This window comes from Mytilus edulis, chromosome 13 (genome assembly GCF_963676685.1).
Source record: "Mytilus edulis chromosome 13, xbMytEdul2.2, whole genome shotgun sequence".
NCBI lineage: Eukaryota > Metazoa > Mollusca > Bivalvia > Mytilida > Mytilidae > Mytilus > Mytilus edulis.
The window spans coordinates 2,918,304-2,938,911 of NC_092356.1; the positions used below are offsets into that span (position 1 = coordinate 2,918,304).

The following is a 20,608-nucleotide window of genomic DNA, read 5'->3' on the forward strand; positions in this document are numbered from 1 at the left end:
ACTTGCCCAGGGACAAGTGCTCACAACAAATATTTCCACACCCCTGCGTATTGTTATGTGTTTACTTTTCTACATTAGCTAGTGGTATAGGGGAGGGTTTAGATCTCATAAACATGTTTAACCCGGCCGCAATTTAGCGCCAGTCCCAAGTCAGGAGCCTCTGTCCTTTGTAAGTCTTGTATGATTTTCAATTTTAGTTTCTTGTGAATAATTCAAAGTTTAGTATGATGTCCATTATAACTGTACTAGTATACATATTATTTAAGGGGCCAGCTGAAGGACACCTACGGTTGCAGGAGATTCTCGCTACATTGAAGACCCTTTGGTGGCCTTCGACTGTTGTCTAATCTATGGTCGGGTTGTTGTCGCTTTGACACATTCCCCATTACCTTTCTCAATTTTATTAACAGCCCAGCTATATACTGATACCATGTTTACATTCACTGCACCAGTGCATTGGTCTAAGATTTCTCTCAAGTCTAACAGTTTTTATTTTTTAATGTTTTGTAAGGGTTCAATGTTGTACATTAAAGCGAGGCTAGTCCCTATAGAAAACATGGAAATTTCTGACCAAAACATTGAATGGCAACTTTTTATCTCTTAATTGATAAAGATCCTATTTCAAACTTTCTAAGCTCCTGCAGCACAAACAATAGTTTTATTTCTATCAACCCACCATTTTTAGTGACATACTTGCATTGATCAAGATTTTGAAATCTTCCCTAATTAAACTGCAAAATTAAAACAAGATCGAACATTGGAAAACTTCATTAACTGTAAATATATTGCTACAACAGTTATGTAAAGGAAATATAAATTTGTGGCAAATTTTGATGCTTTTTCAGATAAGCCTAACATTGTTTTACTTCACTGGATTCCTAAGACAGTCAGAAATGAAATACCTTTTTTTTTCAAATTTTTGGCTTTGGTTAAAAGTCCAATCTTTAAAATATATGAGTTAATCAAGTCTTTTTCTATATATTTCACATAACTTTATATATTTCAAACATATCTATATCATGTAACATATGTCCTTTTTTCACTCTTCCCTATGAAAATTTTGATGTCTTTTTGATTGCACAATTTGATGGGTCATTACTGGTCCTTTATCTTGAACTAGCAGAGTGAATATGACTAGGCATATTCAAATATAACTTATTTAAGCCCATTTATTTAAATTTTCTCAATCATTTTTTACCTGTTGTTGGTCTGCTAGTTAAATTCTTTTTGACTACATCACTATATAGCGCTTCATTTTCTTTCTTATCTTTGATAGATTGTTTGCTTGTTCTGGCTTTCTCAATAGCTTTCACTGTAAAACAAAAGGTCTAAATTACCAGTATGGCCTAAATCTTGAACAATAATCATGATAATATGATAGATTAACTATAGTATAATGATAAACACCCTTAAAATAAACAACCTGATGTTTGTTATACTTATGACACATGTGGAATTGTTCATGTTTGTTATACTTATGACATATGTTGAATTGTTCATGTTTGTTATACTTATGACATATGTGGAATTGTTCATGTTTGTTATACTTATGTTCATTATCAGGTTGTTATACTTATAAACTTATGCTCATATTTTCAAGGTTACCTATTTAACACTGTAATTAAATCTTTAAACATTGTTATGTTTGGTATAAGTATTGATTTTGTTATCAGCAAATTAGACCAACTTGTAACTACACATAGGTACTTTCACTGTAAAACACCCAGTTGATACATATAGTTTGGCACTGCAAAACTGCCTGAAAACAAGAATGTGTCCAAAGTACACAGATGCCCCACTCACACATTATTTTCCATATTTAATGGACCGGGAAATTGGGTAAAAAGTTTAATTTGGCATTAAAATTAGAAAGATCATACCATATAAAGGTAACATGTGTACCAAGTTTTGAGGTTGATTGAATCATCAAAAACTACCTTGACCAAAAACTTTAACCTGAAACTGGCACTTTCATTTTATATGTTCAGTGGACCCTGAAATTGGAGTCAAAAGTCTAATTTGGCTTAAAAATTAGAAACATAATATCATAAGCAACAAGTGTACTAAGTTTCAAGTTGATTGGACTTCAGCTTCATAAAAAAATACCTTGACCAAAAACTTTAACCTGAAGCGGGACAGAGACGAACGTAGGTGGGGCATCAAAGTTTTCAACACAAAAAGTACACAGAAAAGAGCTATGTTATAGTCGGACAGTAGTAGAAACTCACACAAAAAATAGCTGAAAAATTTAAATTAGCAGTTTCAGTAAGATTGTATTTATACTTACATACGGTTTATTTTCTGGAAACTATAAAAATGCTTATTTTAGCCCTTTTTTGGCCCTTTATACATAAACTGTTCGAACCAAAACCCCCTAAATAAATCCCAGCCTTCCTTTTATGATTTCAAACCTAGTTTTAAAATTTCATATATTTCTATTTTCTTATAAATACTTAAGGATGTACTTAGGTGAGGTTAGGTGAAAATTAATAAATTAAGAAGTTAAAATTGATACTATAAGTTGATAGAGCATCAATTAAGGATAAAAATAAGCTAAAAATATTGATAGGTCATGGACCTCTTTTTCGAGATATTTGAGATTTAAAAAATGGCGGGAAAAGGCTGACTCAGACTTTTACCTTATATTTGCATTGGTATTATTAGGTCTCAAAACAAAAGAAAGAAAATTAAGAATCTTCTAAAATTTTGGTAAATGAACTTTCATGAGCTATTAAGTCTTACATGAAAAAATAAATGGGTGTTATGGGGCAAAATATTTTACATTGTATTATATGGAAAAACACCAAGGAGTCCGAACATTTGACACAAATTCCAAAACCTCACCTAAGTACATCCTTAAGTTATTATCAAGAAACCAATGGTCTTATAACTAAATAATAATCTGACACAAATGCTCACAACGACGTGGACATGAGTTTGGACCATAACTTCCAAAATCAATCCAAAAATGTTTTCAACCATATATAAAATAAAATTAACTTAATCACTCAGGAACTAAAAAATCCAATTCAGCCTTTAATTTTGAATGAACTCAGACAGAACTTCAATTCACCTGGCTTTTGATGTTGAACAACAGGAGACTCTACCTCGGCTGCTGGTCCTTTACCAACTTTGTTTTCAGCACTGACACTACATACATAATGTTTGTCCAGCTTCAGATTCTTAATGGTATAGGAGGTGACAAATGATCTGCCTCGTCCAATCTTTTTCCAGTCATCAGAATCAACCATTTTCAGAGAAATATTGTACCCAGTAACCTTTGAATCGCCAATTGCCTTTGGCCTTGTCCATTCCAAAGTCAACTTGTCATTGGTCCTCGTCTTCACCTTCAAATTTTCAGGTGCTTGTGGTACCTCTGTTGTACATGGAGATTAAATATTTAGTTGATTTCTTATCTTAAATTCAAACACATAAGTATGAAGCAGGGGAACTAGTGTCTCTAACAAGGTGGGCTTGCTCACCTGCATCTTCAACAATAGCAATTTTTGTTTAAAATTAGAGGCTAGCTCTTGTCGCTTACATGAATCTTCTGTGGTTTTGTAAATCATGTAAAATGAGTTATGAATCATAATAAATAGTATAAGATACCCTAATAATTAAAATAAAAAAGGTTATCCCACTAGTATCTTGACTTAGACAATACTTACTGAAGACCCCTTATCATTATTTAAATTAGTTTTCAAGTTAAGACCATTTGAAATTGTTGGGTTTTTTTTAACAATTTTCCCTTACACTTCAATAGTTAATCCCTATGTACTATATTCAGACATGATTGCCATGTTAGTTGGATGGCATTGTGGCTTAGTTTAATTCTAATTGGCCCGTAGATTAATTAACTGCTGGAAAATAATTTTTTTAAAGAAAAGTTTACGAAAAAAATCGTTAAAAATTTACATTAAAGACTTAGTGCTTTAGTTTCAGAATTATTTACAAAAAGCTGCATTTTACTCCTATGTCCTTTTTTTAGCCATGTCTGTCATCTTGATTGGCAGGCAGGATCATCTAACAAATTTTTTTACCAAGATACCTTAATGATGATTGTAACCATGTCAGCTTAATTTTGTCTCAGTAGTTTTAGAGGAAAAGATTTCTATAAAAGTTTTATTATAAGTATATGACAATGGACTATGAGGAGGGACAATGGCAGATGCCAAGTGATGAGAAAAGCTCACATTGAAAGTGAAACAAAGGCAAACCATTTTATTGACAGATTTGATCCACAAAAATCATTCTTATAGTAAAAACAATGATAAACATTTACTTTTCATATATAATATGAATTAAGGGGGTTCACAGGTCCAAGTCAATTGTTTTTCTTAATATAGGATTTCACTATACATTGTATTTTCCTATAAATGAACTTTATCTTATACCTTTCAATTATGCTCAAAATCTGCCTTTGAAAGAAGCCTACATTTTTGTAAAAGTACCTTTTTTCTGTTGAAGTAATAGGAGAAAAATTTCATGCATTTGTATGACTTAATATTTCCAGCATTGATGATCTTCACTCAAAAACTAACCTGCACATTTAGATTTAAGAAATCTGTCACCAGGTGGAAAATTTTCCTACAAAAAAAATCAATTGTGTTTTTTGTTAAAATTTATATTCATTTCTTAGCAAACAAAAACAATAATACCTCATTTAAGAGGGTTGTACACTAAAAGCTACATAACTTATCTTACCTGAGGCCCCAACATAGATAAGCAGCATTTTAAATAACTATAGAGGCTCTGAGGAGTCTGTGTTAAGATAATTTTTTTTAATTGATGCATGAAATACTGCAACCATTATACTTTTGGCTTTCAATGTTGATTTATGATTTATTTGATGAACATTATTGCAGTTTACAGTTCATCTCAATCTATATTTATATTCAAGATAGTAACCACCAGAGTGCACACGCTGAAATGTCCCTCTTTCTTTACTTATCATTGATATTATGTTGATAGTCCTAAGTATAAAGCTTTACCACAACTGTCACATAAACTATAAAATTAACCAACAAAAATAAACATTGACCAATAAACCATGAAAATGAGGTCAAGGTCAGATGATCCATGCCAGGCAGACATGTACAGCTAACAATACTTCCATACAACAAATAAAAAGTTGACCTTATGCTTATAGTTAAAGAGAAACAGACCAAAACAGAAAAACTAAACACTGAGAAATGAACTGTTAAAATGAGGTCAAGGTCAAAATTAACCTGCGCGACAGACATATAGATCATAACATATTTCCATACACCAAAGATAGTTGACCTATTGCATATAGTATTAGAAAAAAAGACCATAACTCAAAAACTTAACTTTGACCACTGAACCATGAAAATGAGGTCAAGGTCAGATGACACCTGCCAGCAAGACATGTTCACCTTACAATCATTCTATACGCCAAATATAGTAGACCTATTGCTTATAGTATCTGAGATATGGACTTGACCACCAAAACTTTACCTTGTTCACTGATCCGTGAAAAGAGGGTGAGGTCAAGTGAAAACTGTCTGACGGGCACGAGAACCTAGCAAGGTATGCACATACCAAATATAGTTAGCCTATAACTTATAATAATAGAGAATTTAACATTAAAAAAATTTTTAACTTTTTATTCAAGTAGTCACTGAACCATGAAATAAAGTCAAGGACATTGGACATGCGACTGACAGAAACTTCGAAAAATGAGGCATATGTATATTCAAAGTATGAAGCATCCAGGTCTTCCACCTTCTAAAATATAAAGCTTTTAAGAAGTAAGCTAATGCCACAGCCGTCGTAGCCACCGGATCATAACCCCTGAGTCGAGCTAGGCTGGAAAAAAAAAGCAAATTTTCCTTAAAATTACTAATACAGGGCAGCAAACCAACAACTGCTTTTCTGATTCTTCTGAAAATGTCACTTGGTCACTACAACAACAACAACAACAACAACATCATATAACAAGGGTTTTTAGTTTTATCCAGGTTCTCCACAGGGCAGAGTTTTTTAAGACCACAGTGGTCAACCCCTGAACATAGCTTGATACTGTCTGAATTTGGATTGTGATAAAATTTTTGACATAATATAGATTTTTGTCACAAAATAAATGTGGGTGTTGCTCAATTTGGTCTATGTGCATATCAAACAAAGGACATAGATGGATTCATGACAAAATTTTGTTTTGGTAATGGTGATGTGTTTGTAGATCTTTTTTGACTGAACTTTCTTCCTGCTTACAATTATCTCTATCATTAATCAACTTGGCCTAGTAGTTTTAGTGGAAAATATTTTGAAAAATTTACAGAATTTATGAAAATTGTTAAAAATAGACTATAAAGGGCAATAACTCCTTAAGGGGTCAATTGACCATTTAAGTCATGCTGACTTATTTTAAGGTCTTACTTTGCAAAAACATTATTGCTGTTTACACTGTATCTTTATCTATAAAAATATTCAAGATAATAACATGCAAAATTTTCATAAAATTTGGAATTAAGGGGCAGCAACCCAACAATTGTTTGCCTGAATGGTCTGAAAATTTCAGAGCAAATATATAATGACCTAAAAACATTTTTTTTTCTGACAAATTTGCTCTTAATGCTTTGGTTTCAGATATGAGCCAACCAGATGCTCCACAAGGCCCAGCTTTATATGACCGCAGAGGTTGAACCCTGAACCGTTGGGGCAAGTATGGACACAACATTCAAGCTGGATTCAGCTCTAAATTTGGATTGTGATTAAATAGTTGACACAGCATAGGTTTCTGACACAGAATGATTGTGGTCTAATGAACTTAAAATACTTTTTTTTTCTTTGAGCAATTCACTATGCTGTTGAATATTAATCCTCTCAAAAAAATGTTTGAAGAAATTTTCTTTTTATTTATGAAATCTAAAATGAAAAAAATTTAACCCCCCCCCCCCCCATTTTTTTTTCACATACCCCTTTCCCTTTATCCAAAACTGATCTCAATTCAAATTTCTAATGGAGTTTGCAACAATAACTACTCATTTAAATACATCATAAAATATTAAAATGTACCAAAAGGTGCTTGTTATCACTGAATGGTTTTAATTTATCAGTTGGTAGTAAAAGTAAATATACATTGTATATTGTATAAAACAATGATTTAAGTTGATTCAACTACTATTCTGGACAAAGAAAGATAACTCCAATCAATTGAAAATTTCTTGCTATTGCACAATATTGTGCAATTAGATACTTCTTGCCATTGCGCAATACTGTGCAATTGAAAATATTTGCTATTGCACAATACTTTGCAATTGAAGATTTCTTGCTATTGCACAATATTGTCACTGTGCAATTGAAAATTTCTTGCTATTGCACAATACTGTGTCATCTAATTACATCACAGATTGGTTATTATACTAGATATTAATGCTATTTATTTATGAGATTTTGAGTTTCGTTTTTTCATAAAAGAACACATTGTGTTGACATGTATTTGTCAAAATCAGACTTGTAATAACTCTCTTCTGGGATGTATCTTTGAAGCAATTCAGATTCAAAAGCGTAAAAACAATGAATTTATCGTAGAAGCTTTAAAAAGAGATCTATAAGAAAATATGTTTAGAGAATGGGTAATACATGTGTCAATCATGACTTCCCATCAAAAATGTAGTTGTCCTACTGGGTTTTGGTTATTAAAAGGATAGACATTGGATGAAAAATATTAATTGTTGCCAGCTGGGCGATCAGGGGGTTTTATACTGAGTGTAATGAACAGTTATTATGATATGCTGGAATAAATTGACTATCTGATTTGATCTGGAACGATATAACTAGTTGTTTTGTTCCGGCCAGAATTTTTCAACTAGCTACATTGTTCCGGGAATTTTCAACTAGCTACTTTTTTCTGGAACTTTTCAACTGCACTCGGAACAAAACAACTAGTTGAAAAGTTCCAACGGAACGAAATAACTAGTTAGAAAGTTCCGCCGGAACAAAGTAACTGGCGGAACATAGTGGCTGTTACATTTACGCATATTGTCATGACCATAAATATAGGTCATTTTTTTTAATGAGGTCATTGTTTGGTATGTAACGTCACGAACGTCAAGTTTTCATATTGTATGTGACGTCACGAACATCAAGTTTGCATATTTTTTGGCACACTAAATGCAACTATAAAAAATACAAAACACTCAAATAAATACAATAATAAACAAAATATTTTTAAAACAGCAGCAGGCAAATGGTAAGGTAACCCAGGTGCTTTGTATAAGCAGTTATTTTAAGGCTTTGAACCAAGACAAAAGCAGAACTGAAGGTAACCCAGTGCTAATCTATCGAGATCAGAAAACAGTTCATATAATATAATACTCTTCTGTTGAAATATATGATAAAGCGTATAATACATGGCAAAATCCGTATCACATGCCGTATCACCCTCGACCAATATCATCCCTCGGGCCTAAAGGCCCTTGGGCTGATATTGATGTCACGGGATGATACGACATATGATACGGATTTTGCCATGTATTATTCTCTATATATCAACAATTCACCAAAGTTTCATGAAAATTCAGCTGAAAGCTTTTTTGAGTTATTGATAGTGTTGACAACAGAAGGATGAATCAACATACAACAGTGGGGCGATAAGAAACAATGAAGGAATCAGAAAGGACAAGATGATTGAAATATAACTCAACTTTTAGAGTCCAATGATCAACTTTAGAGTTAAACTTCACAGAGAGAAGTCAGTAAATAAGATGCAAAATTCAATTGTGTCTGATCCATTTGTCATTTGAAACAATAAAATATGTTTAAACCCACCTCAAAAAGATTTGTGAATTAATCAAGCATGCAATGAATTTTAGATAACACCCAAATATATATTTTCCGCTGAGCTCCTATGAAAACTGATAACTTATTATTTATGTAAGTTTCCTACCTGTTTGATATTATATGCTTGGTCAACTTGATTTCTGAAAAGAAAAAAAAAAGAAACATTAACACAGAGATATGTCTGGTCTACATGTATTTGTAGATCATGTTTATTTGTTATTCAATAATTCATATGTTGCAATTAAAATAGCAATACCTTAACATTTAAAGTATGCAAATATTCAAAGTCTTTTCATAGCAAATTTCATAATAATAGAATAATAGACAAACCTTGCATTTACCCCTACTTTCTATGAGGTGGGATAGGACCTTTATCGGGACTCAGGGATCATGTGTTTTTAAGCTTAAGATTTCGAGATTGACCCTTTAAGGATCCAGGAATTCGTTTTTCAAAATTTTGGGATGTTGAATTGGGATTGTATTTTTTTTTAAATATCAAAAATTAGCTCAAAATCTTAACTGTGATTTTCAACAATTTATCAGGGTCCAAAGTCAGAAATTTCTGCAAAAAATTAAACTCAAACTTGATCTGTAACTCATCATGGTTAACTCACATACCAAAAATCAGCCAAATATCTAAAAGTGTTTAGAAAAAAAGACTGTGTAATGGTTTGTTGTGGAATGAGCGAATGACAGAATGACTGAGACAAGGGTAAAACTATATTGCCCTGACAACTTTGTTCTGGGCCATAAAAAAAACTATGAAAATAATACATTGAACTTTATATCTAATTTTGAAAAATATGTATTTTCTATAAGGTTACATATTAAAAAATCTTAGAGGACAGATTAGCAACAAAGTACATTTTTTTTTACTTTTGTTAGCACCTCATACGGAACATACAAATCATTACTGGATTCAATTCTTTTATTGGATCTAAATGGAAGACTTAAATTTGTAAGTATTTCCCAGCATATGCTTAACTATAAAGCCCCCTTACTGAAGCCTACTTAGATAACAGATACTGAGATAGGCAACAAAGCAACAACACAGCTCTTAAGAAACAATTAATCATATAAAATAAGAAGATGTGGCCATGGTATGAGTGCCAATTAGCCAACCTTCCATCCGAGTGGCATTGTATATGAAGTCACCAATTTAGGTCAAATAATAGCCTTATTTCTACATCAAGCCTTGGCTTCCTTTGGATCCATTTGAAGCTTTTCTCTGGAAGACAATTTTATAATAGTATGTTTTTCCAATAGGTTACTATGTTACACTAAGGGCCACTATAGGCAACTTTCTAGGATAAAAAAGTAAGAATGCTAATTCAAGTTTACATCTCATAAGAAACATTCATGTCATATATTATTCCTATCACTATGAGTGATTCATGTAAGAATTTTTTATGTAATTCCTAAAACTAGGTACCCTGATGGTAGCTTTCTGGGATGACAAATCAGTGACAAGGTTACAAAACTTGGTAGGTAACCTGGTAAGCACCTCATCAAGAACATAAATACAATATTTGGTTTCAATGAATTCAAAGGTTCTTATAAAGAAAGAAGATGTTGGTTACATAACTATTGGTAAATAACACAGTTGCAACTATATGTACTATCCTTAATGGTTGCGCCCAAAACATCGATAAGGACAAGTTACAGATATATCCAGCCATTTTCAAAAAAGTAGAGGGGAGGTCCCAACCAAGGAGAAAAGGGTGGATGGGGGTCCAACTTTATGTCCCCATTCAAATGCATTGGTCGTCAGAAAAAAAGGGTTTCAACCTCCGGAACTCGCCCCTGTATCTGCCACTGTTTATGTCACATTTTGAAAAAGCCTCATATAAACTATTTTAATCGAATTTAAACAGTTACAGGAAACCAGGTAAAACACAATATTGGATTTACTCATTCCTATGCTTTTGCAAGCAAAGAGTCATGGTAAATTAGACAACATCAAACAGGTCAACCAGGTCGTTAATGCTGTGGTATGGCAAGGAACTGTTCAGGGTAAGGTGTTATTTAGTAAATGACATCAATTGTTTATAATCTGGTGTTTGGCGATCAGATAAGTTATGTAAAATATAGTATCCTTTTCGTCATAGAAAAACCAACAGAGAATGAATTTTCAGTTGTCTTGGCATAGGACCAAAATCTTTAAAAATTACCAATATAAATAAGATTAACTTCCAAATTTCAACATTCCTTAGTAGAATGATATAAATTCATGTCTATGTTAACGGGAGTCACATGTGGAGCTATATCTGCTTACCCTTCCGGAGCAACTGAGATCAACCCCAGTGTTAATGGTGAGGTGTGTGTTGCTCAGACTTCAGTTTTACATGTTGTGTTTTGTAAACTATTGTTAATGTCTGATTGTCTTTTTTTCTTCTTTTTTTGGTGATGGCGTTGTCAGTTAATTATAGACTTCAGTGGCGGATCCAGAAATTTTCATAAGTGGGGGCCCACTGACTGACCTAAGAGGGGGCCCGCTCCAGTCACGCTTCAGTGATTCCCTATATAAGCAACCAAATTTTTTCCCGAAAAGGGGGGGCCCGGGCCCCCTGGGCCCCCCCCCTAAATCCGCCTATGGAGTCTGTGAGTATGAATGTCCCTTTGGAATCTTAATTTCGCCTATGTTTTAATGTTTTCAACTATAGAAAAACAGCATACTGAGACTGTTTTCAATTGTAATATTATAAAATAAAATGTATGGCTACTAGGGATTAAATTTTCAGAGAAGAATTAAGCGGCTTGATATTTAAAGCAGTGTGTACATTTGATTTTAAAAATACTAATACAAGACAACGTTAACCATGTAGGCTACTAATTTTCCGCCACTTGTTTCACATCAATTCGTATTATTGATATTAAATCTAGGAGATGTAACGCTACAATACCTTAATATTTAACATCGTACATCAGTATTGTAGTCAGTGAAAAAAGGCTCAGTATAGTGAGTGATTTCATCAATGTTTACATTAAAATAAAGGGTATACAAATTTATATGTCCAGTTCCCAGGTTTCCTTATCGGTTGTCCATATTTCTTTGTCCCATTAGGTTTCTTTTTCGTTTTCTTTTCATTTTACAAGAAACAAGAGGCTGTCACATTTATTTGTGTCCTGGCAATATCACAAGAACCATAACTGATGAACGGTGAAAGTGAAAATTGTCAATATCAAATTTGACCTGCATTTTGTCATCAGTATCAACATATTAAAATTTGAAAGAGCTTAGGTTGAATGGTTCATGAGTAAATGCAACAACATGAATGGAAACGCCATTTTTTTATCTTTCAAGAACCATAACTCCTGAACGGTAAAAGTCAAAATCAACATTATTTAACTTGACCTCCATTTTGTCATCAGTAACAACATATGAAAATTTGAAAAGCTTTGGTTGAACAGTTCATGAGTAATTTAAGCACTGACATGACTGGAAACGACATTTTTCAATCTTTCAAGAACCATAACTCCTGAACAGTAAAAGTCAAAATCGTCATTCTTGAACTTGACCTCCATTTTGTCATCAGTAATAACATATTAAAATTTGGGAAGCTTGGATTGAACAGTTCATGCAAAACTGCACGGACAAGACTGGAAACCCCATTTTTCAATCTTTCAAGAACCATAACTACTGAATGCCCGGTAAAAGTCAAAATCGTCATTCTTGAACTTGACCTCCATTTTTTCATCAGTAACAACATAGGAAAATTTGGGAAGCTTTGGTTGGACAGTTCATGCATAAATGCACAGACACGACTGGACACGCCATTTTTCAATCTTTCAAGAACCATAACTCCTGAACGGTAAAAGTCAAAATCATTCTTGAACTTGACCTTCATTTTGTTGTCAGTAACAACATGTTAAAATTTTAAAAGCTTTTGATGAATGGTTCATGAGTAAATGCACAGACAACATTTGTTTGCCGCCAGCCCGACCGCCCTACTGCTGACTGCCAGCCGTACATCCCCAAATCAATAACCGAAATTTTTGTCACAAAAATCTGGTTAAAAATACAACGAAAGTTACAAATACACACCAATCATAATGCAAAGCAATTGAAGAAGAATCGCAGAAAAAACAATGAAAAGCATTTCCCCAACCTATCTTAGGATCGAGTTGAAGGACCATCTTTTTAGGCCGTATGTAGATTTGGTTTTGTGTTGCTGGGTTACTATCTTATTGACATTTATCCAACATGTGTTTAAAATAAGAAAAGTCTAACAGACTATAATGAATAGCATGAACGACGTTCACATGACCTTATCTAATATTTAAAAACAAAAACATAGTCTCATCATCTCCTGCTAATTATTTCAATATGTTATGCTTTTAAATCTTTTATTTTCAATTTATTCCTCTTTTTTTCTTTCTTGTAAACATGTGTTATACTACATAAAACATGCCTATTCACGTATATGTAGATAAAATAACCCTAAATAAAAGATGTTAATTCTTTCTGTTTCCGTTTTCCGTTTCCGTTTCGTTTTCCGTTTCCGCCGTTTAGCAACACCCCCTTTTTTCACCCTCCTTGGCAGCCGTCTGGGATCATAATGAATCAGCTACAAAGTAACAAAACTTTTACAACACTGCATGAAGAATATTCATGCAATGTTTTATTTCGCTCCATTTAGTGGCTCTCTAGAAGAAGTTCATAATATATAAAGTTAATGGACAACAGACAAGGGTCTGCATGTGATGAAAAAAGCTCACTTGACTTGGGTTAAAAAAAAATGTATTTTGACCCTAGGCTTGTGTTCTATTTTAGCCATGTTGCTGGCCATTTTAGTAGGAAGGCTAGGTCGGATGTCACATTTATTATGAACACATGTACAATTTCAACTAGAAACACCAATGATGCAGGATTCTGGTCAAGTCTGTTTATAAGGGTTTATATATATAGACTTAACAAATACAGACCAAATAAATCTGTATGCAACATACAGTTTCATTAGTTTCGGTACTTATACATCTTCAGATTTTCAATTTGGCTTTGAGTGTTCCTGATGATAAAACTAAATCCAGACAAGCGCGCTTTAAACGCATAGAATTATTAAAGTATTGTTTTCAATTATTTTATACTAGCTGAAGTATCCAGGTTGTCCAGAAAAACAAAACTTTATGCAAAAAGCTCATAATGTTGCCAACTGCACTCACTTCGGCATATGTCCTGCACTCTGTAAGAGGAGACACAAATTTCCTGAATTTGATTCATTACACAAATATTCAGCTGTACAATGTACAGGTATGTAGAACAAATCAAAGTATATATACTTACGTAATGTAATTAATCAGCCCTTAATAGAGTCAAATAATGATTTTGGTTATTACATAAGCCTCATCTCATCTTTTCTGATAAAAATGAACAAAAAACAAATATGTAACACATTAACAAACAATAACTGAATTACAGGCTCCTGACTGGGACAGACACATACAATTATGTAACAGAAATGGCCTATTATTTTCTCAATTGGAAAACTGAAATCATTTCTGTTTTCATATTTGTAGTTTTGTTTTAGACCAACTTTCAGCAGATGTAAGTCATTAGATAAGAGGCAGTCTACTTGAGTGTGCCTGTTGCATTATAGTACTATTATCCTCTATCTCTAGTGTGATAGGATAGATGGGTTCAACCTATTCAACAAATTCTGAATTATTTAGGGAGAGAATGATGGTACTTGCAAAAAATACTTTGTTATAAATTACAAGTATATGTAACAAAATCCACGGCATTATTAAACAGAACAGTCTTTTGCAATAAAAATAACACTTGAAATCTGTATAAAATGTTACATTTGAAAAAGAAATGAATTACATGTAGGTTAGGATTTCACTCAATGCATCCTCAGCATGAATCCACTCCTTCACTCAATGTTCTAGTACATGTTCATGCCCTTAAATTTGTATGGTTTGATTTTAACAAATCCTGTGCTAAAGTTTGTTTAATTAGTTCATTATTTTGTCTCCAGTTGGTTTTTTTTCTCCTGATGAACAACAACAACAACAACAATTTTTATTTGTCAATCAAGACGCCCCGAGGAGCAGTACAATTACAGTTTAAATTAAAGTGTACAAATAATTGTGTTGATTTTTTTCATTGAGATGTGAACATATACATTGTATACATGTATATTTATATGTAATATTTTTTTACAAATTAATTCGGTGTTATATTGTTTAGCAAATTTTAAGACAAAAAAAACACGTTTTCACTGTGAAATAAGATATTCCCTCAAAATGGCTCTCAACAAAATAAATGTTTAACCAAATAAACAAATAAAAGCTATGTCAATTCTGCTGCTCATTGGGTTCATTACATGTAGTTAAATATATTTTGTCATGTTGCAATATTTTTTTGGGAAAATATATAAGTTCTACATGTATATGAAATATATATACTAAAAGATGATTTAATACATAATAAGGTTGACATATATATATAATCACTTGCTTGATTATATCATAAGTATCTGAAACTAATCAGATGTCAGTATTTTATATGTGGTTAAACGTAACAGTTGTGAATGCATCTGCAGCTATTTGTCAAACCAATTGAACTCTATATTTATCATATTCTAATGTATTCCCACTGATGTTAGTTGTAGATGCAATAAATCCAATCATTTTGACATATGCACCTAGTTAACATTCAAAGGTTTGTACACATGAAACATGATAGCAATTATTAAAAGAAATTCTCTTGGCCTTGTCAGCTTAATTCTTTAACAGGAAGTTGCAACTTTTTATACTAATGTACCAGAAGATGCTAAAAATTAAACTATTTAAACTTTTGTGAACAAAGACCAAAATTGACCAGCAATTAAATTCCCTGTATAATTATCACAAGACCACCAACAGTCAGGGGTACAACTTGTACAAGTTATTTTATTTACTTGAAGATGTAAAAAAATATGCATATATATAAGTAAATAAATAATGTTTGAATAATCTCCCCTTTATTTTCTCAAAAATTTACTTGTATTTATCATGTTTACAGTAAATTTTTCTTACAAGCCCACAAAAGTCATCAAGTTTTGAGATGTAAATTCATGCCTATAATGATTTTTCCCAGGTTTGCTCAACTTTTTTATTAGAGTCTCATTAATTCAACAAAGAAATTGATTGTGCAAAGATCTTAAGTATTTGTGCAAGAGGCCTTCAAAAATTGCTCCTTGGGGGCTTGTAAATGAGCAGTGTTCTGAAGACAACAGACAACTGGGATTTTCGTTGTCCATGGAATTACACTTAAATGATTAGTAATTATAAAGACATCTACAAAGGGCAGATAATTTAAAATTCTATTAGAGCAATAATCATAAATTCAATAAAAGAAGATCGGATGACTTTGTTACTTCTACAAGTAAAAAAAATCTGATTGTCTAAGGGACATAACTCAGCCAATATTTGTTTTACATAATACAAGTAAATAAAATTCACTTGTATAAGTATCCTACAAATTTACTTATATAAGTAAATAATATTACTTTTTCAAGTAATTAAAAATAACTTCTACAAGTAGTACCCCTGACTGACCAATGACCAATAAAATAAGACCTAATCACAAGTAGATTACAAAGAATCACCTACGTCAATAAATTATCTGCAAGAGATATTTAGAATTAGTACATACTGTATAATACAATCAATGCATCCAGTGTAAATGGAAGGCAGAAAATTCACTCTTCCACAAAATATCTAAATATCTAATTGATAAACAAAATATATGAAAAGGGTGGGGTACTTGATGTCTCAGTTGCATGCTCAAGCTCAACCCTACCAAAATAATTTAGGGGTACAACCCCCTCTCCCCTTTCCCCCCACCACCTTCAATCTTCAATCAATTAATGACTGCTTGTAGACTGAAAATAAAATAAATTCAAAATGATCTGTCAAATTACTTAAAAATAAATGTTCTTTTTTAGTAGACTATAGGTTTTTAAACCATATTTTATTTAAAAAAAAACAAACATGACATATTTAATTCATCTCCCTAAAATCGGATATGTGCCTAATATCAAAATGATAACATTTGCTGATTCAGCATCATTCATTTAAACCACAAATATGTGAATCAGTTAATCTTTCAAATTTTCTGACCTAAATAGCATCCAGAATTTACATTTAAACATACCAGTTTTTATCTTAATTGACATAGGAAGTTAAAAATCTTGTTTTTTCATTTAGGTACTTGATGTATATTTAACCTTTCATAAAATTTCAATCAATGAAGGAAATACATATATATGCATGCATGCATCCATATTGATGCAATCAAAAGTGGCTCAACAAAAATGAGGAAAAAATTATTTAAAAATTTTCCTTCAGATACTTTCTTTTGATTGTAAGAAGCTTTTATCCAAGTTTGGTCAAAATCAAGGAATGAGAAAGGTTTATGAATCTAATAAATGCTTTAAAAACTTTAACTGCAGACTGTATGTAATGTTAACTGGAAGAAAAAATATCAGAGTCCATTTATAAGTAATATATACATGTATGTTTAAACAGGAAATATTTTTTTACAAATAAGTTTAAGAAAGTTATTAAAATTTGAAAAATTCTAACCAGAGTGATCAATGCATTATAAGTGGCAGAAAAATTTAGTCCATTTATGTGTAAAATATGAATAACAGGGACATGTAGTTGGAACCCCCCCCCCCCTTTTTAAATGGCTGGATCCACCCCTGTACCTTTATCTTTTTTTACTTTGTGCAATGCTGAATAAAATAAATTGATTGGCGTTTCTCGTATTAGTTTGCCTGACCGATGATATAAAGTATATAATAAACTGTTATCACGGAAATATGCCTCACTTTTTTGTAATTAGGGTAATGCAAATGTTGAAATTAAAATATAAACACTTGTAAGTTTTGAAAATATTCAAAGTCAATGAAACATGACTGAAAGTACATGGCTAAACAATCTCCATCGTAATAATATGTGCTTATGCTAATACAAATGTATACCAAATACAATTGACTTATCATAATTATAGTTCCCTTTAAACAGACGTCCTAAACAAACTAATACATGTAAACTAAGCAAAATTTCAAAGTCAAATGACCAAATCTGAGGGGGCGTGATCAAATAGTCGTCATGGTTATGAGATATGCCAATGCTTATCCATAAACCAACCTAATCAAAACTATAAACTAAGATAAATACTTAGCAAAAGTTTCAAAGTCCATAGACAGTGACCAGTGATGTTATTGGCTCAAATTACAGGAGAATAAAGGCTTTTTCCCCTGGAGTAGAATCCCAATTTTTAAAAAAATGGCTTAAAATTATTCCCAAAAAGACAACTTTTTTCTCAAACAGTGCAGTCTCAGTAGTAATTGTGCATGAATACAAACTGAAAAACTCATTTAAAAATTTTTCATGCCTAAAATGACTTGTATGCAGATTTGAGGGTCTATTTATGTATTATCACCATGATCACTATTAACTAGAGGCTCTCAAGAGCCCGTATCGCTCACCTGACTCTACTTGGGTTTTTGAAATCATATAAAAAAAAGATAAAATTTGGCTACAAAGTTACAAAACTTGGTCAGCATCTCATAAGAAACATTATTGCTATGTTTGATTTCTTTCCATTCAGTGGTTCTATGTTAAACTAAACCCCTGCTGGCGGCCATCTTGGATGATTGATCGGCTACAAAGTAACAACACTTGGTCATCATCTCATAAGAAACATTATTGCTATGTTTGATTTCATTCCATTCAGTGGTTCTCTAAAAGAAATTTAAATGTATTTCCCATAGGGTCCTATGTTAAACTAAGTCCCCCCACTTGTGGCCATCTTGGATGTTTGATGGATGACAAAGTAACAACACTTGGTCAGCAACGCATTGGGAACATTCATGCTATGTTTTGTTTCATTCCATTCAATGGTTCACTAAAAGAAGTCATTTGTATGTACTTCCCATAGGGTCCTTTGTTAAACTAAGTCCCCTGCTGGCAGCCATCTTGGATGATAGATCAGCTACAAAGTAACAACACTTGGTCAGCAACTCATAAGGAATATTCATGCCATGTTTGGTTTCATTCGATTCAGTGGTTCTCTAAAAGAAGTCATTTGTATGCATTTCCCAAAGGGTCCTATGTTAAACTAAGTCCCCCGCTAACGGCAATCTTGGATGATGGATCAGCTACAAAGTAACAACACTTGGTCAGCACCTCATAAGGAATATTCATGCCATGTTTGGTTTCATTCCATTCATTGGTTCTCTTATAGAAGTCATTTGTATGCATTTCCTGTTAGGGTCCTATGTTAAACTAAGTCCCCCACTGCAGCCATCTTGGATAATGGATCAGCTACAAAGTAACAAGACTTGGTCAGCACCTCATAAGGAATATTCATCCCATGTTTAGTTTCATTCCATTCATTGGTTCTAAAATAGAAGTCATTTGTATGCATTTCCCACAGGGTCCTATGTTAAACCAAGTCCCCCACTGGCGGCCATCTTGAATGATGGATTGGCTACAAAGTAACAATACTTGGTCAGCACTTCATAAGGAACATTCATGCCATGTTTGGTTTCATTCCATTTAGTGGTTCTCTAAAAGAAGTCATTTGTATGCATTTCCCATAGGGTCCTATGTTAAACTAAGTCCACCTCTGGCGGCCATCTTGAATGATGGATCAGCTACAAAGTAACAACACTTAAGCTTGGTCAGCACCTCATAAGGAACATTCATGCCATGCTTGGTTTCATTTCATTCAACAGTTCTCTAAAAGAAGTCATTTGTATGCATTTCTCATAGGGTCCTATGTTAACTGCAGCCATCTTGGATAATGGATCAGCTACAAAGTAACAAGACTTGCTCAGCACCTCATAAGGAATATTCATCCCATGTTTAGTTTCATTCCATTCATTGGTTCTAAAATAGAAGTCATTTGTATACATTTCCCACAGGGTCCTACAAATGGATGTTAAACTAAGTCCCCCACTGGCGGCCATCTTGAATGATGGATTGGCTACAAAGTAACAACACTTGGTCAGCACCTCATAAGGAATATTCATGCCATGTTTGGTTTCATTCCATTCATTGGTTCTCTTATAGAAGTCATTTGTATGCATTTCCCATTAGGGTCCTATGTTAAACTAAGTCCCCCACTGCAGCCATCTTGGATAATGGATCAGCTACAAAGTAACAAGACTTGGTCAGCACCTCATAAGGAATATTCATCCCATGTTTAGTTTCATTCCATTCATTGGTTCTAAAATAGAAGTCATTTGTATACATTTCCCACAGGGTCCTACAATTGGATGTTAAACTAAGTCCCCCACTGGCGGCCATCTTGAATGATGGATTGGCTACAAAGTAACAATACTTGGTCAGCACCTCATAAGGAACATTCATGCCATGATTGGTTTCATTTCATTCAACAGTTCTCTAAAAGAAGTCATTTGTATGCATATCTCATAGGGTCCTATGTTAAACTAAGTCCCCTGCTGGCGGCCATCTTGGATGATGGATCGGCTACAAAGTAACAACACTTGGTCAGCGCCTCATAAAGAACATTCATGCCATGTTTGGTTTCATTCCATTCAGTGGTTCTCTAGAAGAAGTTCAAAATGTAAAATGTTAACGACGATGACGACGGACGACGGATGACAGACGCCAAGTGATGAGAAAAGCTCACTTTGCCCTTCGGGCCAGGTGAGCTAATAAAAAGGGGTCTTATTTCAAATGAGGGTTTTTCTCTTGAAAGGGGGTCTGCAAATTGAAGTCCCAGTCGAATTCATGGTTATTATAAACTTCCCAATTTGACAAAATGGCATATTTTCCAAAT

General features: G+C 33.0%; 1 protein-coding gene across 1 annotated transcript in view; it reads right to left on the bottom strand.

The window, feature by feature from the left end:
- Positions 1-20,608, bottom strand: part of LOC139502339 (uncharacterized) — a 123,086-nt gene that overhangs the window by 91,967 nt on the left and 10,511 nt on the right. Inside the window, exons 2-5 of the mRNA XM_071291787.1 lie at positions 8,912-8,945; positions 4,542-4,587; positions 3,074-3,376; positions 1,199-1,312 (exon numbers count right to left, since the gene is read on the bottom strand). Coding sequence (XP_071147888.1) covers positions 1,199-1,312; positions 3,074-3,251 — 292 coding nt within the window. The 5' untranslated portion in view covers positions 3,252-3,376; positions 4,542-4,587; positions 8,912-8,945. The remainder of the gene's footprint in view (positions 1-1,198; positions 1,313-3,073; positions 3,377-4,541; positions 4,588-8,911; positions 8,946-20,608) is intronic.